At 35.9% G+C, this 26157-nt stretch overlaps 2 protein-coding genes across 6 annotated transcripts in view; both read left to right on the top strand.

The window, feature by feature from the left end:
• Positions 1 to 16878, top strand: part of LOC147411142 (putative serine/threonine-protein kinase SIS8) — a 39449-nt gene extending 22571 nt beyond the window's left edge. For all 5 annotated transcript variants that reach the window (XM_086445016.1, XM_086445006.1, XM_086445003.1 and 2 more), the window contains 9 exons: positions 5985 to 6071; positions 9237 to 9357; positions 10858 to 11155; positions 14498 to 14621; positions 14731 to 14750; positions 15027 to 15183; positions 16142 to 16430; positions 16520 to 16592; positions 16689 to 16878. In XM_086445016.1, the coding sequence (XP_086301142.1) occupies positions 5985 to 6071; positions 9237 to 9357; positions 10858 to 11155; positions 14498 to 14621; positions 14731 to 14750; positions 15027 to 15183; positions 16142 to 16430; positions 16520 to 16592; positions 16689 to 16774 (1255 nt within the window). In that variant the 3' untranslated portion in view covers positions 16775 to 16878. The remainder of the gene's footprint in view (positions 1 to 5984; positions 6072 to 9236; positions 9358 to 10857; positions 11156 to 14497; positions 14622 to 14730; positions 14751 to 15026; positions 15184 to 16141; positions 16431 to 16519; positions 16593 to 16688) is intronic.
• Positions 16879 to 18514: 1636 nt separating this feature from the next.
• LOC147411141 (multiprotein-bridging factor 1a) lies at positions 18515 to 25771 on the top strand. Its single transcript, XM_086444974.1, has 4 exons — positions 18515 to 18734; positions 21812 to 21895; positions 25248 to 25330; positions 25424 to 25771. Exons 1-4 carry the CDS (start codon positions 18593 to 18595, stop codon positions 25541 to 25543), a joined length of 429 nt encoding a protein of 142 aa, XP_086301100.1. The 5' UTR covers positions 18515 to 18592; the 3' UTR covers positions 25544 to 25771.
• The last annotated feature ends 386 nt before the right edge of the window (positions 25772 to 26157 follow it).

The following is a 26157-nucleotide window of genomic DNA, read 5'->3' as shown; positions in this document are numbered from 1 at the left end:
CAAAGATATTGAAAATAAGCTCTTGCATATTGCTCTCCTTCCCATTGAACGTGCGCATATTCCTTTCTTTCCACAAGCCCCAACAAATTGCAAAATGAGTTAACTTCTACAAAATCTTCAACCTACTAGAAAAGGGTGGGGATTTCCAACCGAAAAGAAGAGAGACAACCGAGTAAGGATGACACCAAAGAACCTTAAACGAAGAGAAGAAGTGATATCAAACCAAAAAGGCCACCTCACAATGAATAAGAATATGCCCCACAAACTCAATACTCACTTTGCACACACAACGATAATCAACCAAGATGAGACCCCTACGCTTAAGAAGATTGACCGTTGGAAGCTTGTTCAAAGTCGCCAGCCACATAAAAAAGGAGACTTTAGTTGGAACCTTAGAGGCCCAAATAAAAAAAAGATGTGTAGGAGATTTTTTTGGTCTCGTACTCCCTAAGATACGTGGTACAAAGATAATCAATTATTCCTTGAGATACGTGTTACAATGATTGATTGACTTCTCCTCAAATACGAGTTATAGTAGATGAACATCTTTGGTCGTCTTCTCCGGTGATGCTTCTAAGTCTCCGGTCACAGCCTGAAATCGTCTTAACATGAAAAGACACTGATGGGGTGCCAACCAAGGAGCCTCAAACGATCAAGTTAGATCTTAGTTAAATTGTAGAACAAGAAGAAGATAATAAGTGTCAGAGAGTTTTTTGTGTGGCTTATGCCTCAGGCTTGAATGGGAGATGCTTATTTATTTATAGAGTAGTTTCTTAAAGGGTGGTTAATAACTTAGTTGTAACCTTCTACCAGTATTTATGATAATAAAGGATCTTAATGACATTGAAGACCCGCTCTTCTTGATTCTTATAACTTGCATGAGGAGTGGGCTTAATGTGTAATTGGTCTAACTCGGTGACTGTTCAATCTTCGAGTCAACTCAGTCGTGTTATGCATCTGCTACTATTTTGGTTGTCAACAATTCCTTTGCTGCTTAGCTTGTCAGTTGCTAGAGTAATCTGGCCTAAAGAGGCCAATCCTCTTTATAATTTGTAATATTGGGAGTCAAATTTAGTGTTCGAACCTCTTGGGGTCACGTCATAGAGAGGAATGGAAATTGGAAGGAGTGGAAACCTCTTAGGAGTGAATGGAATTAGAGGGAGCTGAATACTTTTGGTGTGGGACAGATTAGTGTAAGAGAGAGAAGAGGCTGAGCCTCTTAGAATGAAATGGGAGAAGGGGCCGAACCCTCTTGGATGAAGAGGAAGAGTGGGTCGAACCCTCATAGAGGAATATGGGGCCAAACCCTCTTGGATGAAAAGAAAGAGTGGGCCAAACCCTCATAGAGGAAACGGGGCTTCTACCTCTAATAGAGGAAGAGGAAGAGGGGTTGAACCCTCATAGAAGAAGCGGGGGCCGAACCTCTTATAGAGGAAGAGTGAGGAAGAGGAAGAGGAAGAGGGTCCCAATCCTCTTTGAGTGGGCTGACCCCACTTTAATGTCTTATTCTGATCGGATCTCTTGGGTCAGGTTTTAGCTCGTTTGTGCTTGATCTCCTTGAATTGGTAATTTTGCTAATCCCAAGGAGGGAATAATTTTGGTTCCTACAAGATGGAAAACACACTCTTGATTACCTTCAAGCAAAGAGTAATAAGAATTTACGGAGAAACGACCATCGTCACTTCCTTTCCAAATCCGGCGGTCCATTCTATCTAATGAAGGATCCGCTGGAGGCTAACAAATCGACAATAGAGATTGCATCATCGATCTTCCAATCATTCAATCTTTTTCTAAGACCAAGATCCCACTACTTTTCCTTCTCATTAGGAATCAAGAAGGTAGAGACAAACATTCTTTTTCTCATGGAAAACGAGTACAAACCGATGAACAAAAACTGTAAAGTGGTATCAGTATACTACCGGTCCTCTCAGAAATGAATGCGATCCCCTCTACCCACCTCAAATCATATATGCTCACCCAAAGTAACTCCCAAAGTTGAGATACTATTCCAAACACTACACCCAAACAAAAGTTTACTCGACAAACACTCCTAACTAAAAATATCTTTCCCAAACTTAGCGGCTACCAATTTCCTCTAGAGTTTCTCATTTTCAATGCCAAAGCCACTACCCCAACAACGCTCTGTTTACTAACCTTAACCTTCTAATCCCCAGACCTTCCAACTTCCTAGGACTACACACTAGCTTCCAATTAACTAGATGGAACTTACAATTGCCACTCCTATCATTCTATAAAAAGTCTTTCACCAGATTTTCTAATTGGGACTCAATCTTATTGGGCATGGTGAACAACGGTAAAAAGTGAGTCGAAATACTGGACAAAGTGCTCCTAATCAATGTCAACTTCCCACCTTTTGAAAGATACTTTGATTTCCATGAGCCAAGTCTCTTCTTAACCCTCTTCACAACTATTTCCCAAGCCGAACAAGATTTGAAAGCTACTCCTAACGGGAGGCCCAATTAAAAGGTAGAGAACTAACTTGGCACCCCAGAAAATTTGCCCAAGCCTCAATATCAGGAACAATCCCCAATTGCATGAATCTTAGTCTTCTTCAAATTTATTGGAAAGACCTGATACTGCCCTGAACCAGCATAATAGGTCCCTAAGAAAGCACACCTGACTTGGGGTGGCATCCAGGAAAACTAACGTGTCTTCTGCAAACTGAAGATTAGTTAGTTTAGGCTCTAGCTCAGAAACATCGAACCCAAACAAGGCACCTAATGAGGTTGCTATGAGATCATCCTACCACCCAAGGCTTCCACTATGTTAAAGCCCATGGGCCTAACTCACCCTTGAAAATCGGCTTGCAAGGAGAGGGTTGCCCCCGCTTTATATATTGCACAACCCAAGAGTACCTTGGTGATGTGCGACTATGCTAATACTCCCCCTCAGCGTTAGGGCTGGAGATACTTTGCTCTCCCCCTTCAGACAGGGTAAGAGATACTAACCCAACCCATCCTTGAGGTACATCCGCTCTGATACCATGTCAAAGACCATGGGCCTAACTCATCTTTGAAAATCAGCTTGCAAGAAGAGGGTTGCCCCAACTTTATACATTGCACAACCCAAGAGTACCTTGCTGATGTGGGACTATACTAATATACTACAATATTGAAAAGGAAAGGAGAAAGAGGGTCATCTTGTCTTAAATCTCTTGAACTTCTAAAAAAGCTAACTGGACTTCCATTCACCAAAATAGGGAAAGAAACTGAAGACACATTTTTGCTCATCCAATTAATCCACTTCCCATCAAACTCCATACGCCGCATGAGATACAAAAGAAAGTTCCAATTAACATGATCCTAGGCCTTTTCTATATCCACTTTGCACACCAAATCCGCCTTCCCCGATTTACTTCCAAAAATTCCAATTTTTCCTTGAGGTCTGGAGGTTGAGTAGATAGAATATTAAGGTTGAAGATGACCGGTTTTAAGAAAAAAAAAGTGTTTTGGCTACGGGTTGAAGATGAAGATATTCGTGTCATTTTCTATTTGTCTATCACAAAAGACTGAGTTCAAGGGGACATGTCATTAGTTTGAAAACAAAGCGGGGTATCTCAAATATTCTCCAAAACGTGAAAGGGTATGTCCATAACACCCTTTTTTTGGGTCAATTTATCACCCTATCTATTTACAACATATACATTAATATTTAGACCATGCATGATAATATTGCCAATTTGAACTCACTCTCTACATTTATAGCAGCACAATCTGATTGCATCGATTATTTGTTTATTTATAATGTCACTTTAAGATTGTAAATGATAAAGGATGTCTTAATGTGTGTAGTTTTCACATCTCTCTTAATTGTAAATGATCAGGTTTTTTGATGATGATGTTTTGGTTATTTCTCTCGCTAAATATCCTCCCTTTCTCTTAATTTCATGTTATCTTTTGCTTTTAAAACCTAGTTGTACATTTGAAGCTATATCAGTTTGTAATTTCATATGAAATGGCTGCATAACTGCAAAATGCTTGTTCATCAATTAGGCAAAAAACTAGCTATTTGTGCAGGCATATGATATATTAACACACATGACCTCTACTAAGTAAAGTAACCAGAAAGAGAAAGAATCCTCTTTGCAAATGATACAAGAAGGAACAAAGCGAAGGATAACATTTAAGTGATCCATCCACGTATGGGAGGGCCAATAGATTGAAAATCAAGGATTCCCACTTATATGCCAAATTCTCTGACATCACCTGCCAAAACTCCTTTGTAGATGATCAACCTATTGGAGGATGCCTAAGGCCATAGTTTCGCGAACTTGTTTTCAAAAGAGACGAGAATTATGTTCCTTCCAAATACACGATGTAGACCAAAGTAGGTCTTCTAAATCACATGGTGAAGATCAATATCGTCTGAAGTCATAGCAAAAATGTGCTTCGAAAAGAGGTCGAGGTTCTCAATACTCATCAAATCTTTAGATGTCATTAATTTTTAAGAATCATGACTAAAAAAACTTATATATCTGATTGAGAAGCTGTTAGATGCATTGGAAAGCTCATTAAGTGATCCCCAATTATTACCTCCCGACCTTTCTGGAGTTTTTGATAGTTTGCGTGAAAAAACTATTTCAAAACTTTTGGTATAATGGAAGTGATGAAAATAAGGGGTAGTTTTGTCTTTATTAGTAAACAATTATGCTACTGATATGAATGATTAATATTTGATTCTTTGGTATTTAGTTAATTTAGGGTTTTGTTTTCTTATAAATAGATGTCTTGCAAGCATATAAAAAAGACTATTGATTATTGAAATGATTTGCCCCTTAGGGCCTCTTTAATTTTTTAATTTTTTGAATAGGTAAAGGGTTGGTGGTTAGCAAGGTGAAGTTGGTTCAAGGGTTTGAACCTAGGTCATGGGAATTACACTCAATATGTCTTTAAGATGGCTATCTAGAACTAATCCACTAGTTATAAAAAAAACTAATCCACTAGTTGGGTACTCGAAGGAGACCTGGTTCTTATTGGATCTCTAAGATGGCTATCTAGAACTGAACTGAAAAATGATTGGGTCCATGATGGTAGACCCAAAACCAACCAATCGGTTCCAGGTAATCAGGTAACAGGATACCCATTGAGACCCTTAATTAGTCATGAGCAGAATGCTTCTGTAAAATGAAGGAAAATCCTTGATGTGGTCTTGATTACAAACAAAAGCATTGAATCTAGATCTGGGTCAGAGTCCTCAGGGGTGGTGGGCAAAATTGTCCTAGATAAAGCGTATGATCGTGTGACCCTATCCATGACTAGAACACTTCTTTGTTTTATCTTAAGTTGTTTTGTCCTTCAAAACTTGGTCCACTGTGGATGTTCGCTTTCCAAAATCATATAGAGAAGTGTTAGATCACAAGGAATCTATATAAGAGTTTAGGAGCAGTTCAACTAGATTTTAGTGGCACTGTTAATGCAATTGGAGTATGCTAATGGAGAATGTTTATTAAATGTAATGTCTTGGCATGAACATTGACCTTTAGTGTACTTTCAAGATGTAAAGGGGCGAAATATCATGATTTCTATTTATCAAAATAAAGAAGTTTTGTCATTTCTATATTCCATTGTTTTCCTGCCAATACATTTGAATGGATTTTTTTTTTTTTGGTGTATTTGGTTGAAATATGTCGAAATTTAAGATAGTACTTCAAATTATAATATCACTGGATGCCTTTTAAGTTTCAGAGAAATGGACATTCTTAACTTATACATCATATTTCCAACTTATATAGATGCATGTTTGATAGGATTAAAGTTTTTTTTTTTTATAAATTCAGTGACATGTTTTTATGCTCATTTTCAGTATTTTAGTTGTTTTTCAGACAATGTATTTAGCTATTTTCTGTTTTTAAAATTTTACATTTTTTGTTTTAAGTCTACTTTTTTCCTTAGTATGTACTTTGCATAATTGTATCAAGTGTAACTATGTATGACCTAATTAGCTATGCGGAAACGTAATTACAGGTCAGATGGAGCACCAATACCAGAAGCTCGTAGAATAAGAAGGCGAAGCATTAGTATTACTCCGGAGATTGGTGATGATATCGTAAGGTTGATTTTTTTAACTGGTGTTTCTGTCCCTTCAGTTTCTCTCTCATTCTCTAATATTTAGAATGTTTCTGCAAATTATGCAATCACATACTTTGTTTTTGTATTTCTTTGTCTTAATGGTAATAATTCCACCATGTGTTTCTATTTCTGTTTTTGACTTCCCTTTAATGTTTAGACTACAGGTGGTTTGCTAGCTGATTTTAGTTTGTAAATTTTCTTTTTCATTTAAAAAAATAAAAAAATAAAACTTCTCTTTATCATATTCCTTTGTAAATAAAAATTTAAATCCTTTTTATACTAGTTGTTTCTAAAATATACAAGCATAGGGAGAGTTTCGCATCGTCCTTAATATGAATTACAAGTCAACAAATGCAAAATCTCTTGAATTAATGTTCTAGGAGAAACCTAGAATCAAGTTGGGGTAAATGAAACCTAAAAAATAGATGGAAAATCATATCAAATTAAGTTAGTTCCTGGTTATCAAATTTTGACATCAAGGTATATATCATCTTGGGATGAGAAAACTTCAGGGAAATTGTCGATCCAGTGTGGAAATAATGAATATTGAGAAAGTTTCGTTGAAACTTCGGGAAATGACAAAAGAAGTCTCTAAATATGCTCAATGCATCAAACTTAAATAAACAACCATATGAAGCTAAGAAATGCATGTGAGGAAACTTCTGTGGGATTGGAGCATGCGATTGTAGGAACTATTTCCATCCCTAAAGTGCTATAAAGCCTAAGTATCCAAGAGTCCAACAGCCAACAACAACAATAAGTACATGAACATTATCATACTCATATATTTGAAGTATATAAAGGCAAAGTATAGATGCCATGTAACTAGATAGACCTCCTTTTTGGGTTCAATGTTAGCTTACGCATAAAAAATGACTTGGACCCATTGCTCAGTTGACATAGACATGCAACTTTTATGTTGTGGGTTCAACTCCAACTTATCTAACCTCTGAAAAAAAAAAAAGGTTAAAAGATGGACCTACATCTACATCTTCCTTAATTTTAGGCAAGTCGGCAATTGATCAACTATTAACTGCCTCATAAAATTCAATCTCCCTTTTAACCTTTTTAAGCACCTTTCCATTTGTAATCTCAACTTCATTCAGACCCATTGTACACTGTACAAATTTTGAATTTCTAGCATCTTTATCTATTTTAATACTTACAACAGATTGGTATATAAATCTTTGTTGTACTTTTTATTCTAAACGCATGTAGGAATCAACTTCTGTGGTAACCATAAGGTTTGTATGGGTTTTATGTGTTTGAGAACTTCAGATCCCTTGAGAGTTTAAATTTTTTGGTATAATTTCAAGATCCTGCAGTTTAAAATTTTCAGCAATTTTTCTTTTATCGGTAAGGGATCATAGTCACCAAAGTCTCCGACTTATTGCCAAAATCACTAATAAATCGTGACTTTTTTCCTTCACTGATTTAATCACGACTTCTTTAATAGTATGTGACTTTTAAGAACTTCGTGAGTAAATGAACAATGCGTAAAATAAGGAGGATGCAAATGAGAATGACATTGATTTGATGTTTTTGATCTGTTAGTGAATACTGATTTGGAGGCATGATTGTCAGATTGTAATCTTTGTTATATTTTGTATAGTATAAACTTTGAATATGTTGTGGACGCATAAATGACATCAGCATGGGAATTCTTGACTTATCATTCTCGATTTTTTCCCGATTTTTTTTCCTGATGTTTCCCAATTTTACTGAATTTTTCCCTTGCCGACTTATTCCTGAATCCTGACTTGGTGACTATGAACCTGATCACATTTAAAACAGTGGCTTACTAATAAATAAATAAATAAATAAAACCAGCCAATTTAAATTTTGTGGAAATAAACCATACATTGCTGTTTTTTTTTTTTGTGCAAAATAGATGATCTTAAGGAAAATTTGTTAGAATAGATATTTAGGGTTCTTTGATGCGAGTACTTGGTAAAGAGAAATGGTTCAGTTTTTTTTTAGGGGAATCATGGAAATTTAATTCTTTTGTTAGTTCATTCTTATAAATAGGCATCATAACAATGAAAAATGACACTATGTATGGTTTCTCTACGAAATTCTGAATTGATCATAAGATCAGCAGTGCTGATAAAAAAATAGGCTTAGAAACTTGTTCTGGGGGAGGAGATTCAAAAATAATGGAATGTGAAATGATGGTCTCATGTTTTATGAGGTTCATGTTTTATGAGGTTTTTTTTTTATAACACATAGGAAAATACAGGCTCTGAAAGAGTAGCAGGAAAAGAGGGGAAACAGATACGGTAAGGTGATTAAACAGAATTCTGTTCTCAATATCATACATGTATCTTTCTATGGAAAGTGTTTGACGACAATCATGTGTACAGCTTGGAGGGAGATTTTCATATTTTTCGAGATCCATCCGGAGAGCCAAAATCAGTAATTCATTTTTAAACCAAAACATTTGAACCTCTTTCACACAAATATTACCCCATTTCAAAGGGCATGCCTAGGATCTGAAAGGAAAAATCTGATCCAATTTCTCATAATCAATTAGTAAGAGCAAAATTTCTTTGTTGTCTCATTAAGTGGTTCCACATGTCCCGTAAAAAATGTTAATTCCTTGGAAGTTGCAATTACAATTTTTTGATAGTGTAGAAGCAAACAAGCCAAAAATAAGAAAAAAGAAGGAAAATATGCATCCCTAAGAAAGAGTCCTCGATTGAAGCCTAGCAGAAACAGAATATTACATGGATTCATAACAAAGAAACCAAATTTCAGGAATATTTGATTCATAACCTTGCTTGGATACATTTGTAGTTGAAGAAATCCAAATATATTAGAGGGTAGCTTTGTGGAGCTCTCCCAAATCAACAAAAATAAAATGCACTTTAGAAAATTTGTGTACTATAACGAAGGGCTACCCCATATCTACAAGTTCGAACAAAGTGAAAACACCAATTACCACCAACCTAAATAAATGATAAAAGTTACTCTAGTGCACTAAAGATTTATAAAATACGTTCATAACGTGATCCAACAAAAGGCTGAGTTCAGCAATTTTCTTGACTTTTAAATTCCCATCTTTGTTTTAAGACTATTTTATATTGTTCTTTTTTGTGGTACCATAGACCACAATGCTTATAATGCTTTTGATGAACTTATGCCAAGGGCTGTGCGAGCAATGAATGAAACACTAAAGCAAAACCGCCTTTTGAAGGAACAAGGTGATGATGGATCACTTTCTTATTCGACGAATGTCAAAAGCAATAGTTCAAATGATCAAAGAAGTGTATGCTTCTCTTATCTTGGTCCTCATGGATTGCATCTTTTACATATTCTATCTTTTTTTATATTAGCATTACAATGTTCTTTTTGTTAACATAGTTTTATTTATGATTGGTGAATGAATTGTGACTTATTGCATCCATCACTATTATTGAAAATGACTCACTCCCCCTTCCACCACTACTTCCATTTTCTAACAGATATAAATTTCTGAACTTAAAGAAGTGTTAAATCTTGGACCATCAAAACAAAATTCCCAGCAGTAGAAAATCCCATTTGACTTTGGAGAAGTTTTCATTAGGGTTTTGGCAGATATTAATTATTTCTGCTAAGCATGTTACCAAAACAGCCCTCGACCTGTACTGTTATTGAACCATGATAGCGTCCAAGTACTTCAAGAGGAATATAGGTTAGTTCATCTTCGTTTGTTCACAACTTCACGTGTATGATCTTGATACATTTAAGAGTTGCTATGGCATGCCTAGCAACTAGCACTCAAAAGCCAGATACATCGCTCAAGATTTTCCATGGCCTTGTTCTAAAGATCTTGAATATTGTAGCAGATTTGCAACTCTTCTTTAATCAACTATTGAAACTTTTTATTGCTCTTACCATCATTGTTGATGTTTCACACATCAGTCATCAGGAATTTACTGATCAATGTCAACCTTATTCTAGAAATTCTAGAAAATGTATTTTTGTTGATTTTGGCATGTTTTGTGGTAGGTCAAAATATCAGTTGCCAATTACTGGTTCAATCGCACAGTTCTGTCATGGAGAAGTTTTAGGAACCCATATTATTATTATTATTTGCTAGGCAAGCAAGGTGGTTAGTAGTCAAGGTGAGGTCAATGAGATTTGAATCTAGGTTGCAGGGTCAACACTCCACACGCCTTTACCAACTTAGCTAAATTGGCATCTTCGGGAACTCTTATGAAGATAAGAATGCCAGTCTACATTACCAGCCCAGTGCCTCTAGCCCGTGATTCTTCTAATGTAGGTGCTTGTTATTTGTTTTACTTATGCTGTGTATAGTACCATTTGATTATTATCTGTCGAGAAGTTGAAAGCACATCCATTATGGATGATGTTCATAACTATGTCTTTCACTTCCCTTGGTTAGAAAGTTTTTTCTGCTTTAAGAAGTTGTACATATTCTGTTGACACTTTAGTGGCTTAATTTGTTAGACCTGACGATGGACAGGGAAATTCCTTGAGGTTGCCAATTATTTCGCTTCTGGAGACATTCTATACCAATATTTCCCTGTTGCTTATTTGGTTTCTGAGTATGTTGAATGAATTGGTGTCCTTTTGGATCTTTTTTAGTTAGATATCCTCCATATGCAGCACAAATGATTTTGCTAGTTAAAGTATTGAGTACTAGTCCTAGTTGAATAAAAAATTTCTTTCATATCTTTGATGATTGTTTCCTCATATCTTCCATGTTGGTTCAAAGAACTTCTGAACAGAGCTTCAGAACTTACTGCACATGTTTTTCTTTCAGGTATCAAATTTCCGTCTAGATGGTCACAGCGAAATGTCAGGTGAAAGGTCTGCTATATCTAATCTTCACAGGAAGCAAATAAGTTCACAGAAGGCAGTATCATTACCTTCATCACCTCATGAATTTAGGGGTCAGGCTTCTGAGACAAGTGGGCCTTCAAACTTCGTAGGAAATCCTGAAGTAGTCTCAACATGGAACAGAGTGCTTGAATCAAAATTTCTGGACAAACCATTATTACCTTTTCAAGAATGGAATATTGATTTCTCAGAATTAACTATTGGAACCCGTGTTGGGATTGGTAAGTGTTATTGTTCCAAAAAATTTCCCTGCACTTGTAGAGAATATTGTGAGGGATCATGTGATTTCTTTATTCTTCTGTTGGTAGTGCCACACCTCATGCATAGCAGTTCCCATATCAACTTCTACAATTTGTATCATTCAGTTTATATTGAGTTACAGTATATCGTTCTCTGAAATACTAGAGAAATCAAATATCCATTATTTATGTACATGGTACACTATAAGGGATGAATTCCAAAGAAATATACACTCGTAAGAGGTCAGGAAGACTGAAGACCTCCATAGAATTACAAAAAAATTACCCCCCCCCCCCCAAAGTATTTACAGTAGAGACTCATCAAATGATAAATCGTCAAAAAAGAGAGAAAAAACATTCACAATATTTGAAGACTTAAGACCATCTGAGTAAGAGAACATTGATTCTTAGGATTATAGCTGCTCCTCTTTCTCTTTCCTAAGATGTGTAGTTGTTTCTTTTTAAAGTCTCCAACAAAACCGCAAAGCAGAGATGCTCCATTTGACTTGGTCTCTGGAAGAGAGCACAAGTGTACCAACTTTGACAAGCATCCATGACAGTCTTAGGCATGGTCTAGCATGTGGTGTTGAACTTCCCTAGCCAAACCATGAGGAGATGATTATTTACAGAATTGCCACTGATGATACACATAGCACTAAAGCTTACAATTATCTTATTGAGACCGTTTAAATGATCAACCATCAAATCTTGTCCAAGCTAGCAGACATACAAAAAATCTCACTTTTGTGGGGACTTTAAGAACCCTAAACAAATGATGTCAGGGAAGGTGGCTGGATCGGCAAATCTGAAGAGCATTATAGTGAACTCACCATTAAGAGCCCATCTCGGTTCCATCTACACAAACCCTTGTCCTCAGTGGAGGAGGAAGTGATAGCATCTCTAATAAGAGTGAGAAGCTTGATCTAATATTCAATTCCCGATAATTGATATTTCTAACCATGTATAAATTCCATGGAAATATCCAGGTCATTGACATTCAAGCAACCCTTCACGACCTTTTTCTGTTAGACAAAATGAAAACAACCAGAAACGCCTATGGTGGTTCTTCTCCATACCAGGTTCCTCCAAAATCAGAATCTGTCACTTTTGCTCACCTGAAGTTCCTATTTCCGGTACTTACTCTTAGATCCTAAAATGAGAATCCCTCAAGGGCACCTTGAGCAGGGGAAACCTCTTTGATCCTATAAGTGAAGGTTTCAACAATGACGTGTAGGCGTTCTATACCATGTTTTTTCCCCTTCTTTTTGGATTGGTAAGCCAATTTTTGATGAAATCAGTAACTTGGTGATGGTGGGAATTGAACGTAGGTCTGTGGTTTCATAATCCATTGACTTTACCAACTAAGCTAGCTTGTACCTTCATTCTATAGTCTATACCATGTTAATGGCCTACAGACACTAACATCATCCATCCCTTGCTTTCTTAACACTAAAAGAGGTAAAAGTACTGTCAGAATAGTAATCCAAGAAAGCTTCCTCCTGAAATTCTTCTTTAAGCCCTCCATGAAGTCCCTAGCAACCACCCCCCAAACAACTTTTATCAAGGCCAAATAGAAACCATGTACCCAGGCACTTTATCACCTTCCATCTCTCTTCATCCTCTGTAGTGGTCCAAGCTAATACAGTCAGATCAAAACATCCAAATATAGTTGATGAGAACATTGTTCAGAATAAAACTTTGAAAAATAGCACACCACCTCCTTCTTGATCATCCATCTTTCATAGACACCCATCTACTACTGGCCTAGTAATATCATGATATCATCTTTGAACATTAGCAATCAGATGGAAGAATTTGATGTTATCTTCTTTGTCAAACCACTGATAGGGAGGCACCCTCTTCCCTTTGATCAGTCAATGTTATTTCGTTATAAAGAAACTTCATTTTTTATCCATCCTCCAACTCCTTTTATTGTTTTATCTTTTGTTATTAGTCCAAGCAACATTATTTTATTGTAAAAACATTTGTTGCTACCACATCCCGTAGATCCTCTCAGTCTTGATTCTCTAAAGGCCATTGCTAATATGGGGCTCCATAGAATAAAGAAGTGAACGTAGCATCCCACTCCACAAACTTTGAATCACTTTTAAAGGTCTTAATAACGTTTCAATTGATGTATCCCATCAACATTTTAGAGGTAAGGGTTTCAATTGTGTCTGAGTAAAGTATATAGTTTAGTTCCATTTAACCTTCATGTTATGATTTGTGAAAGCATTTATCCATGAAAGAGTGTAAGGGATCCTATTACCAATGCAACCCAAAGTGGATGCAGAGGTGTCCTTGGTCATGATAAAGGCTTTTATCAACAACCCAGCATGATATGATGGAGAAACTAATGGTTCAAATCGCCAAAAAGATTACCTCTAGGACTTCAGTAAGCTCAAAACACAGAATTCACTTCTTTCCAACAATGAAAAACCATATTACGCCAAATTATTTAAAGATACAACTAACCAAAATCATCATTTTCACCACCGCAAAGTTTTAGACACCCAAAAATCCAAAAAGGAGTAAGAATAAGTGAAATCTGTGAAATATGTGCACAAAATACCAAAAAAAATAGTAAGAAAGATCCAAACATCTCTGAAAAGTTGGGTAAGTTCTTTCTAACCAACACAAAATTAGCGGGAAGCCATATATAACTGGAAAGAGCATGGAAGTGATTTTTCCATTCTGCCCAAATCCAGAAACATTCAATGATGACTTATCGAAAAAAAGAAAAAAGAAAAAAGAAAAAAGAAACATTGAATGATGAAGATCAGATCTCCGATCAAAAACTATCTTGGCCCTTGCTTGTTTTGGCTAAATCAGGCATCAAACCCATATTACACCCATTCAAATGGCCATAAGAAATTTGCAACATGCCAAAAGGCGATCAGGATATGTGCTTTGTGGCTGACCTCACCCATTATCAAAAGGGATTCATATATAAGATTCAAGTTCTTTAGTTTAAGGTATATTTCGAATAGAAGGATCAAATCGTAGATCATAGGACTTCAATAACACGGTCTAGGAATATATCTGAGGGGACTGCAGCTTTTTGCTCCCATTCTTGTTTCTTGACGTGTCAGCGAAATCTTCCTCTGCTTGATATCTTTGTCTGTCAGTGTTATTCTTAAAATAAATTTTAAGAGAGTTGCAAGTAATAGCTTGAAAAAAGGGCACTGCATGCAAAACCTGTTTCATCAGTTAGTCTGTTTCTTCAACCAATTATTACTTTTTAAGTTTTAAATTCATAAAGTAGACACTACTTTGAAATTGATGTTGATGAGCTATTATCTTACATTCCTCTTTTGTTTCTAGGGTTCTTTGGAGAAGTTTTCCGTGGCATTTGGAATGGGACAGATGTTGCAATCAAGGTTTTACTTGAGCAAGATTTGACAATAGAAAATATGGAGGACTTTTGCAAAGAAATATCTATTCTAAGGTATCTTTAATGGATCTTTGGAGAATCTTAGCTTATTTTCATCCAATTTTTCTTCTCTAACTCAGGATTTCTTTTTTCCTTTTTTTTTTTTTTTCTTTCTTTTCCTCAGTCGTCTCCGACACCCAAATGGTACTCTACTATTACTCCAATTGCTCAATTTCTACTTTTTCATATTAGTTATATCATTTAAAAAATTGTTGGCTATGATAGTTTAGCATCTCAGAGGCTTGAATTAATAATTGGAATATAATCATAAAAGAATTGGTGTTGCTCATCAATGGTCAATTTCCCCTTTATTGCTTCCCTCATCTAATGTTCTAGATCTTATATTAAAGAAATTATGCCTGTAGTATTCTCTGGATAATTTTATCCCTTTTGTGAAACAATTGATTCTGTTCCTTGCAGTTATTTTATTTCTTGGTGCATGCATGAAGCCTCCTCACTTGTCAATGGTTACTGAATACATGGATATGGGATCCTTGTATTATTTGATCCATATGAGTGGCCAGAAAAAGAAACTCAGCTGGCGCAAGAGACTCAAGATGCTGTGCGATATATGCAGGTTGGTTTAACATGCACCTATCTTATTGGAGTCATATATTTATCCTCATGCATTGTTGTGTATTAGGGTAACTCGGGCACTCCTTACTTTAGTATCCTTTCATGTTCCTATTACTTTAGAGTACACCTTCAGCCCACTATATGATGGTTCAGTGGTTCACATCTTTCATCACCATCATTTGAATTGAACTACTAAAGTATACTTCTATGGCTCCACTGAATTGGATCTTTCTTACAATTTTTTTGGGTAGAGGGAAGTGAGTCTGTAGATACCCAGGTTGTAATTGTGACTAAGCCTTGCCAAGTTGAGGGAAATGGTGGTTTGCCAAAGTGGAAGCTAATTTACCGTTTGTCCATGCTATTTTCACCATATTATTATCATTCCTCTTTTGATCTTCATCTCAACTCCTTTATCAAAAACTGGGTTGGTTATGTGACATACATACCAATCAAACTGATTATGATGCTGCACACTTAAACATAAAGATGGAAAAACTGATTGTGATGTTGCTCATAGAATCCAGGGTGGATGGTTAAAGTGGAGGTGTACTTCTAGAGTAATATGTGACATATACATACCAATCAAACTAAAAGGAAAATTTTATAAACAAGCTATGCTTCATGGCGTTGAATATTGGATAATCAAGAAACATCATGTTTATTTATACCCGTGTCTTGATAAATGCTTGAGTTGCGTATTTAAGTTACCTTCAATATCGGATGTTTTTTGTATGTCAGTCTTCTCCCCACTTATTTCTTGGCCTTGGCTACTGCATCTCTAATTATCAGTTTCTAGCCATCTACCAGGGCAAGTCTTACTGAACTAATATGCATGTCTGGCCTCTAAATCAAAGAATCTTGATTTTGGCCATCAAATGCTCCCGACTTAATTTCATTGATTTGATCTTTGTGATTTGGTGGACTCTTTAACTGACTGTAGTTTTATGCTGACAATGAAGGGGGTTAATGTGCATACACCGGATGAAAACGGTCCACCGTGATCTAAAAAGTGCAAATTGCCTAGTGAATAGGTATTGGACAGTTAAGATCTGTGATTTTGGACTCTCAAGAATAATGACAGACGTTCCCATGGGAGATACCTCATCTGCAGGAACTCCAGAATGGATGGCTCCAGAACTCATCCGCAACGAACCTTTCACAGAGAAATGTGATGTGTTTAGCCTTGGTGTGATAATCTGGGAACTCTGCACTCTAAATAGACCATGGGATGGTGTACCAGCAGTGCAGGTAAGTTATTTTAACGGCCCTAACTTAGGTGTCCAAGAAGACTAAACAAACGACCAAGTTTTACTTTTTGTTTTTGTTGTATGGTTCAGGTCGTGTATACAGTTGCTAATGATGGTTCGCGGCTGGAGATTCCTGAAGGCCCCCTAAGCAAGTTGATTGCAGGTTTATCAATTTTAAAAAATTTAGTTGTCTTCCATTTTTTAACCTTCTGTGATAATTTCATAAAAGCTCATATTATGTTGGTTCCTAATTGGACAGATTGTTGGGCAGAACGACCAGATGAACGACCAAGCTGTGAGGAGATTCTTGCTCGCTTGCTTGACTGCGAGTACTTACACTGCTGATCACATTTGTTTATTTGTGTACAAAGCACTCTCGAGAGTTGAACTTCTAAGCTTGAGTTGTAAATTGGCAAAACAGATCACGTTTCCTAAAATTTTCTTCTGTACATCCTCTCTCTCTCTCTCTCACTCACACACACACACACACACCAGTCACCTTTTCCTTTTGTATACAATTCTTATTTACGGATCGCCATTGGTAGTGTTGAACTCATCTCCAAGTCCAGCACTCCAGCTTACTCAACCAAAAAAAAAAAAAAAAAAGCCAAGATAAGTCTTTTTTCCAAGAACGTGAGTTCTACCATATCTCAGATACGTATAGCTTTAATCTTCTAGTCCAAGCTATGGTCATTGTCTTGTGCCACCTCAACTACGTTAAAATGAATGTGATCAATTAAAAGATATTCAATTATAAAATTACATATATATTTAAATCATTATGAATTAATTATTTCATATGAAAAATATCCATTTACTAGATTGAGTTTTTGTAGATTTGATATTTCATGTGATGGTCAATTCACATTGGTAAATCATCTCCTCTCGGAAGAGTTGTAGAATCATTCATTGTGCAAATTTTTGGTACCATTCGGCCTTCAAAGCCACTGGGTGAGATAGTCAATGATAGGTGAGTTGTCTGATATTTTTGAAAATTTGGTTTAGTCAATTGGATTTTGTATTTTTAGATATAAAATCATTAATCTATATGATTTAATAAATTAAAATAAGATTTTTTTTTTTTTTTAATAGACCACCTTCCAATCCATAATAATAGAGAGCTGTTATTGGCACCCCAGCTTTTACTTATTACACCTCAATTAAAAATGAAGAAAATAAGTGAATGATTGAGAATAAGTAAATGTTGGGGCGCCAATAGATGATCTCTCATTTTTAATTTTATTTTTTCGTGCTAGATTTTTTTTTTTTTTTCTTGGTTTAGGATTTTATACAAGTCTAATCATAAGTAAAACAACTACTGAAATGGTTTGAACAAGTGTTGTAACGTTTTGTAATGTTTAGTTTATAATTTGAGCCTTTGATAATGTTCCAAGTGTGTGTTTTAATCTCTTATTGGGGGTTGATAAATAATTTAAGAAATTGGAGTGCAATAAGTTAAAGCTGGGGTGCCACTAGCAGCTCTCTAATATTAATCCTAAACTTATTAAAATAAGGGACCGACTGGTTGCACACCACTAATTGTTGGTTGCAGGCCAACCTATAAAAATTCTTTATTTTTTTTTTAATCTCTGTTGTAACTGACTGCTTGCACTCCAATACATAATCTTTTAAAGTTTAACCTTTATTTTTTCCTTTTAATTTTGTGTTTGTATTCTCTGCTGGTACACTACTTTGCTCGTGCTTTGTGATTGATTTTATCTGTTCTCTTTGGCTCCAACTTAAAGTACTAATTTTTTAATATTTGTTTAAGAATTAAAATAAATTTGTGTATTTTAAGGGAATGTAATTTTGCAATAATTTCTGTGGGCATAGTTGAATAAGAATGAATATTTTTTTTTTTTTTTAAAGGAGTGCAATTAATTTTGGAGTGTAATCATCCAAATGGAGTGCAGGGGAATTTTTAAATGATGGAGTGCAATTGGCAATATGTGGTGTGCAACTAGATGACCCCTTCAAATAATTTCACGTAATTTAAACGAGATGGTTCGGACGAGTCAACTCGGTATCGGTGAGTGAAGAGGCGAGACGAAATACCGGTATTTAAACCATGGGCGTGATTTAATTTCTTCTCAGCAAACAGGAAAAAAAAAACATTTGAGAAGAGTTTGTTTCAAGGAACCAAGAGAGAGAGAGAGAGAGAGAATGTCAGGAATCGGACCATTGACGCAGGATTGGGAACCAGTGGTGATTCGCAAGAAAGCTCCCAACGCCGCTGCTAAGAAAGACGAGAAAGCCGTCAACGCTGCTCGTCGCTCTGGGGCTGAGATCGAAACCCTCAAGAAAGGTTTCTTCTTCTTCTTCAAATAATCAATTTTAGGGTTCTTTTCTAACAATCACTATTCCAGTTTTATGTTTTTCGTCTCATATGCTTTGATCGATTTTCTTTTTCTTTTTAATTCGGAGGCGATCGATTTATTTCTTGTTGATACGTTAATGTATTCTGATTTACCTTCGTTTTGTTTTTCATCGATTGTTGTTTCTTACGTGAATTTGGTTAGATTTGTATAATTGCGATCAGAACTCAGAAGTAAAACCTCGTGATAATCTTATATTTATTGTTTAATTCCATTAAAATAATTTATAATTTATCGTTTAAAAGTGTCAGATTTTTAGGTTGATGTAGTATTGTCATACTGAGTCTTGATTTTGATGTCTCAATTGATTTTTTTTTTTGTTGGATGCCTGATCATTAACTTGGAGTCGCAACATGGAGAGGAAAGCTTGAGAGATTCTTTTTTTTGTTCGAGCACCTCGTATGCGATTAGTGTAGAAGAGATGACTTTCTAGTACATAATATAATCCTTCCAATGAATTTTTTTTTCTCCTGTTGTTGAATGAAATAAAATATGGGAAATTTAACTGCGGATTTGTATAATAGATGCATGTGGGTATACAAATACCACAACTCAAGATTACATTCAAAGTTAATCTGGAAATATATATATGGGGGCGGATCATGGGACATATGTAAAAACAATGGTTATTCAAAATATGGGTTAGAGGTTTTGGATTGAGCTAATTTTTTGTGAGGATGTTCTCTATGATGAGAAGATCATCCTCACAAAAAATCAGCTCAATCTGAAACTTGTAAGTCCATCAAAGGTTGTTACAAATTATTGGTAAAAAATTGACGGTCCACATTCTTAGTCACTTTTGATGGGGTTAGATGTTTCAGATTGGGCTGATTTTTTTTTAGGATGATCTTCTCATCGTAGAGATCATCCTCACAAAAAATCAGCTCAATCCAAAACATCTAACCCATATTTTGAATTTTTTTTATTATTACATTGTTTTTACATATGTCCCATGATCCGTCCCCTATATATATATATATATAAGGACAGTGAGCATGCATTTTTCTATATTTGTGTGGATTTCTAAGTTGGACAATACTGACATTCCATGGATTTTGCAGCAGCCTTCCTTTACTTGCAAGATTTTAGTTGAAATATGTGCATAATGTTTGATGGTATACAAACACAAGAAATGTTGGACAACATGTACTTGACCATGAAGGAATTTATGGATCTCTTTGAAATCTTAGTGACATTACATCATTACCCATACTTCAAAAGAAGAATTACACAATAGGATTTCTTATGTTTCTGAACCCTCTCTCTCTCTCTCAGGTGTACTGGGACAAATCCTAGGGGGTGGCCACCAAGGGGGGAATCGAACTCAGGACCTCCGTTTCCTGAGGCGTGGTCCTAGCCATCTCACCATCCCCTTTATATATCTCTTCTTTTACCAATAAAAAAAAGAATGGATGAAAATTAATTTATTTTAAAGTTGACTTGATGAAATGTAAATGTGCAATGCTTCTTGGACCAGTGTTTCAAATGGAAGTGTCATAAGGTGAGGTAGCATAACTCAAAGATGTGTGAAAGCCTCATGGAGTGTAAGCTCCATGGTATCAAATATAAGTATTTATCAAAAAATATATATAAAATATAAGCATTAACAAAGTAGCCTCCCAAATATTGTGGTTGATAACATGAATCTTGTTTCACTATTCAGCACCAGAATCAACAAGTTCAGATCCATGCTAATTGTTTGAGAATAATTTACACCAGCTGTACTTTGAGGCATTTGCTATTCTGCTCTACCTTTAGCGAGCATTAATTAACAAGCTGATGCAATCCACCTTTATTCGAGATTGGAATCAACCTTGAGACGTGCCTCAAACATTTGAGGTATGTGTCTCATGTGCGTATTTCAATGGAGGTGCGCCCAAATAGTGTATTAGTGTGATTATCCCTTGTCTTAAGGCATAATGTTTTTATATTATAAGTCAAAGATTGTTATTGAAACAAACACGGTCGAGATGACTGTGAAACTAAATAAAAGCTCAAAAAGAAAAAGAAAAAGAAAAAAGAAAAAAAGACCAAGACAAACCCAGATTACACCTCAATGCTACACACACAGCCCCACTTTGTTACAAAATCTTCTAAAAAGACCCCATTTGATTCCCGGAAAGCCTTACTCCAAAAAAAAATAGAGAACAAAATTCCTTGCAAGGAGGTCTCCTTTCCCCTCAAAAGTCCTAAGGATTCTCTCTTTCCAGATCTCCCAGCAAATTGTGATAGGTGTTAAACTCCAAAGTTTTCTCTTGAAAGCCGAGAAACCCCCATCAATGGCTAACCACCCAACTATTAAAGCATGAAAAGTCTTCGGAGCACATCAAGAGATGCCAAAAAAAAAAAACCCAAGAAGTGCAACCAAATCTTTGAAGCCACCTTGCAATGGATAAGGATATGATCCACAGACTCGCCATCCTCCTTACAAAGGCCACAAAAATTTACCGAGATAATCTATCTCTTCATAACATTGTCCAAAGTAAGAATTTTACCCAATGAAGCTACCCAAACTAAGAAAGCAACTTTCAAAGGTACTTTAGGGCCCCACACCTCCTTAACATAATTTTGCACGCTTAAAAATCTTAGGATTTAGATGTGACAGTTCATTGTCTAAGAGTGGCAAAGTGAAATAAATGATAAATTAGGAGTATATTGGTTGTATGCCATAGTTCCACATTGACTATTGGACCTACGAAATGAAATCTTAAATTCATAATATTAGTCTATGCTACCCAAGCACGCCATTTTATTGGATCATGGTATGTCTAGGATAGTGAGCATGCATGTTCTCCCATATCAGTTGTGCTTGACTAGCTGTCCTTTTTCTTGTTATAACTTATAAAAAAATAAAAAATCTAGTTATATATTTTTGAGGCACTTCGTTGATTAAAATTGTTTAACTTTAGCATTTGACAGTGGTTGTGTTGATTTCTTGAGCATCTGGTATGGCATCCACGTTGGGATATTGGCTTCCATTGCTTATGGTTTTTATCATCTCTTGCAGCTACTGCGGGGACAAACAAAGCTGCCTCTAGTGGTACTACTTTGAACACAAGGAAGCTTGATGAAGAAACGGAGAATCTTGCTCGTGAGTGCTTCAACTTTTTTGATTCTCAATTTTACAATGATACACCAATTCCAGAGAATTTGTAATGTTGAACACTGTCATACTCATGTTCAAACACATGCTGGCACACTTTGCCAAAAAAAAAATAATTTGTGTATCATGTTTGTTGAGGCCAGTATGTATGACACAACATACTCATGTCAAACACCAGAACACGTGTCAATGTCTCTATTACATGGCTAGCAATGAATTACATTCTTATATTTATTTTGGTGCTAATGTAAATACCCTTTTAATTTAGATTTTCTAAAATGGTTGAATTATGTCTTCTATTTCTAATAATTGTCTATATTTATTTGTATATCCTGGAAAGTTCTGAGGATGTTTGTAAATTTTCCAGTCTTTTGATCTGGCAGTTCATGTTTGAAGGTATAATTACAAATAATAGTGTGAACATCTTTAAATATCATCTTGTTTATTTATCTAGGCATCAAAGACAACTTAAGAGTTACTTTTTTATGCACGTGTTAATGTATTGAAACCAGCAGTGTGTGGACCTTTGACACCTATTTGGAATATTATCATTTTTCAGCTACTGATACTATTATTCTAAATGGTTTAAACATTGAGAACAGGAATGCTGTTTGATTTGTTGCAGTCCTGATGTCCTTGTTCTTTTTGAATACTAATTATATATATGGAATCATCGTATCCAACTGATAGTGTGTATGTCTATTTAATTTGAAAATTAAATCCATGAATTAGTTTTTATTTATTTATTTTATCTATCAAAAAATAAAAAATTTCCATGAATTAGCAAATGCTATTGACTCAAATGTTCAGCTAAATCATGGGGAAGGTGCATTCTCATGTTTGTAGGCATGGATGGCTGAGCTGGAAAGTTGGGAAGGGTTTAGCATTTCAATATTAAGTGGGTAAAAGTTGAGAGCGCTATGAAGAAGCCCTGCAGTTTTTTGGAATGTAGGGGGACTTCCCATCTTAAAGCAGTTTAAGGTGCCCAACCCTGGGCGGTAGCTTGATAGTCCATTTAGGGTATGTTTGATTGCAAGGATTTTCAATCTCCATGAACTTTGAAATCCGTTGGACAATAATTGTGGAAAGTTGGAGGGAGTGGAAAAACGAATTCCACTGACTGCTGCTGGACTCTAGCTTATCTGCAACTTCTCTTTCCTTCCTATCTGCAGGTGGTAGTGAAAGACTTTGATTTCAAGCCCCCGTTTGATCAACCCGGGATTCAACTGCCCTACCTTCTATCTGGTTCTGATGGAAGGAGTATGGAGGTGATAAGGCCGCTGCCCTGACCGCGAAAAACCACCAGAAGAAAGAATCCCGAGCGGGGAGCGCCTAATGAACCCCTCTTTCAAGCATCTGTTATCACTAATCCGGGTAGGGCTGAGTCTCCGAGTCTTAAAAGGCGCTGAAACGTTTACGAGGCCTTTCGAGACGCGAGAGAACCCCAACCAATTCTCTATGAAGGAGTCGGGCTGGAAGGATGATATATCTTACTATCTTACGACTACCAAGCTCCGGCAGACTGGAAACAAATACATAACCCCCTCTTATTTTGAATGAACTTTTGTCAGAGCAGTTTGTTACTCGCAAATGCTTTCTCTTTAGCTTACTTTTCAAATTCCATTCCATCAGGGCCATGCCTCTGAGTTCAGCTCATTCGACTCAGAATCATTCTTTCTGCATAATATAACCTCTTTATATTTTTTCTAGTAAACTCTGATGTAACTGGTTATTGTCCTCAATTTGTTGAGGATTGGGATTTTTTTATTTATAATGCTGTGTGTCCCATGCTGGGAAATCTTTTTCCCACAAAGGGTTTCTTTACTATTAAGGACACAAAGACTAGTGATAAATCTTCAAATGGATGAGTAAGCTTCATTTGGATTGCCCAATTCTTATTGGAGTGTTTTTCTCGAAGTTGGCATATGGACCTGTAATCTTGATCTGACATCCATTTAATTGACCATCTGTTTCACACGTGTGGATCTTTCTCATTCTTCATAGCAACTTTCTGCTATTTTGAACATATCCTCTCAGGATGTTACTCTTTTTCCACACTTAGGGAAGCTTTCATTATCTGAAACCTGGTAGTGTTCTTTAGGTCCACTAGCATCTCTGAACCTATTCATAATGCTTCTATGTTGAAGTATGAAGGACTTGAGCTTTCTTTTTCTCTAGAAAGTGTGAATTATCAGAGATACCTTAGAAAGAAATAGTAGTATCTGTTTCACGTTCATGTGTGCCATACTCATTCTTCATAGCAACTTCTCTGTTATTGTGAACTCTCCATCCTATCAGAGGAGGGCATTTTCTCTGAAAACTGGTAGTGCTCTGGCATTTGTAGGCCCACTAACATATCTTTACTTATTCATTATGCTTCTATGTTGAAGTATGAAGAAATTGGGCTCATTGGCATGAGTTATTCTCTATAAAATGGGAGTCATTAGAGACATTGTAGCGATAGCAGGTAATGTTAGTGATTGCATGATAAGGTCCATGAGGAAACTTTAAAATACAAAGAAAACATGGTATCTGTGTTATTTGGGCATCGGTTTGCTTATTCTTCTTTGTGATTGTGAGAACAATGATATTTTTCTAGATTGGAATAGTCTTATCTCATCTTGTGCATTGGGGTCAGTGAGGACGTTAACATGAAAGTTATCGGACTTAACTCCTGGATGAATGAGATTGTGGTTAGCTCAATGTGTGTTTGGAACATAGGTTCCATTGGTTTCTCATTCATCATCTGAATGGTACATAAGTTCCATTGGTTTCTCATTCATCATCTGTCCTGCATGAACCATTTTGATGACCTTTAATTTGTTTTGACGTTTCTGCAATCATAGTTGAAAGTTTCATTTCATTTGGAATGTTTTGGCAGAATTTTTTTTTTTTTTTTTTTGGTCGTACCAGACCCTAACATTACAAAATTTTGAATGTATCACAATACATTTTTTTTGTTTTTAATACTGAGTTCGAATTATTCAGAATGTTTTCTGTGACGTTGGAACGTAAAATGCAAAATTTTGCTACTAAATTAACCATTGAGAGCATTATATTTATGATTCAAATGCAACTTTTCTAGTTCCTATGTTTGTTTTGGAATGTTGTTTTTCATTATTTCATTTTAAAACACTTAAAAAATATTTTTCTTCATGGTAATTTATGAATAAAAGCTACAATGTAATGAATCAAAGTGAATGTTTTGAAGATTCGGATGCTTTTGCTCCTTTTCGATTTTTAGAAAAGCCCAACACAACAGAATGATATGATGAGTTTTTAAGCCTAGTTTGCATTTATTACATGTAATTCAATTTCTCACTTGCATTTATATATGCAGATGAAAGGGTGCCCACAGAACTGAAGAAAAGCATCATGCAAGCTCGAATGGACAAAAAGTTTACCCAAGCTCAGCTCGCACAAGTCTCTCTCTCTCACCCCCTACGAGTTTCTATGACCCTAAGCCTTTGATCCTTATTACTGATACATGAATGCTGCTGGTGATGTTTTATGCAGATGATCAATGAGAAGCCCCAAGTGATCCAAGAGTATGAATCTGGTAAGGCCATTCCAAATCAGCAGATAATTACTAAGCTGGAGAGGGCTCTTGGAGTAAAACTTCGAGGAAAGAAATAAATAAATAAAATTAGTCCGAGTCATGTAAACAAAGCAAGCAAGCAAAGCAGGAGTGGTGTTTAATGTCTGTCTAGTTGAGTGGGGTGTGTGTGTGTGTGTGAATTTGATGTATTAAACTTTGGACTCTTAAGACATAGTTTTCTAATGGGTGTGTTTCTTCTTGTGAATTTGTGATCTCTGTTTCATCTTTTTTGTGAATAAAGATTTGGTGGTAAGCTTTCTGACCCATGAATATTTTATTTTCCTTTCAAATACAAGTTGAACAACACCAAAACAAAATGTATAGAGAGAGAGAGAGAGAGAGAATCTTGAATTAATGCTGTAAAAATTTTAATGGCAAAGGTTTATCTTGAGTTTTTAAGGGAAATGGTGAAGGTGCAAAACACTTTGCAGCAATTTGAGGCACACAAAAATAAAAAAGTAAATCTGAGATTTTATAGAATCCAGATTAATCGATCGCATGATGTTGTGTGGATCGAGAGCATCCTTAGGGACGTCCTTGTCCTCAATGCTTGCACTCGATGGTAAGGAAATTTATTAGAGAAAATTTTGAAAATATATGTGCAACTTTTAAAATTCCTGTTCCACTAAACTGTTCATTTTAAGTTCGAAAA

This window comes from Akebia trifoliata, chromosome 1, assembly GCF_017979445.1.
Source record: "Akebia trifoliata isolate Shusen 1 chromosome 1, ASM1797944v1, whole genome shotgun sequence".
Taxonomy (NCBI): domain Eukaryota; kingdom Viridiplantae; phylum Streptophyta; class Magnoliopsida; order Ranunculales; family Lardizabalaceae; genus Akebia; species Akebia trifoliata.
This window is presented reverse-complemented; position numbering and strand designations above follow the sequence as displayed.

Excerpts from the sequence above, each read along its gene's own strand:
- LOC147411141 (XM_086444974.1), top strand. The coding sequence starts at position 18,593 with ATGTCAGGAATCGGACCATTGACGCAGGATTGGGAACCAGTGGTGATT. Across the intron at positions 21,896-25,247 it reads AGAAACGGAGAATCTTGCTC|ATGAAAGGGTGCCCACAGAA; the intron begins GTGAGTGCTTCA and ends TTATATATGCAG. Across the intron at positions 25,331-25,423 it reads CCCAAGCTCAGCTCGCACAA|ATGATCAATGAGAAGCCCCA; the intron begins GTCTCTCTCTCT and ends TGTTTTATGCAG.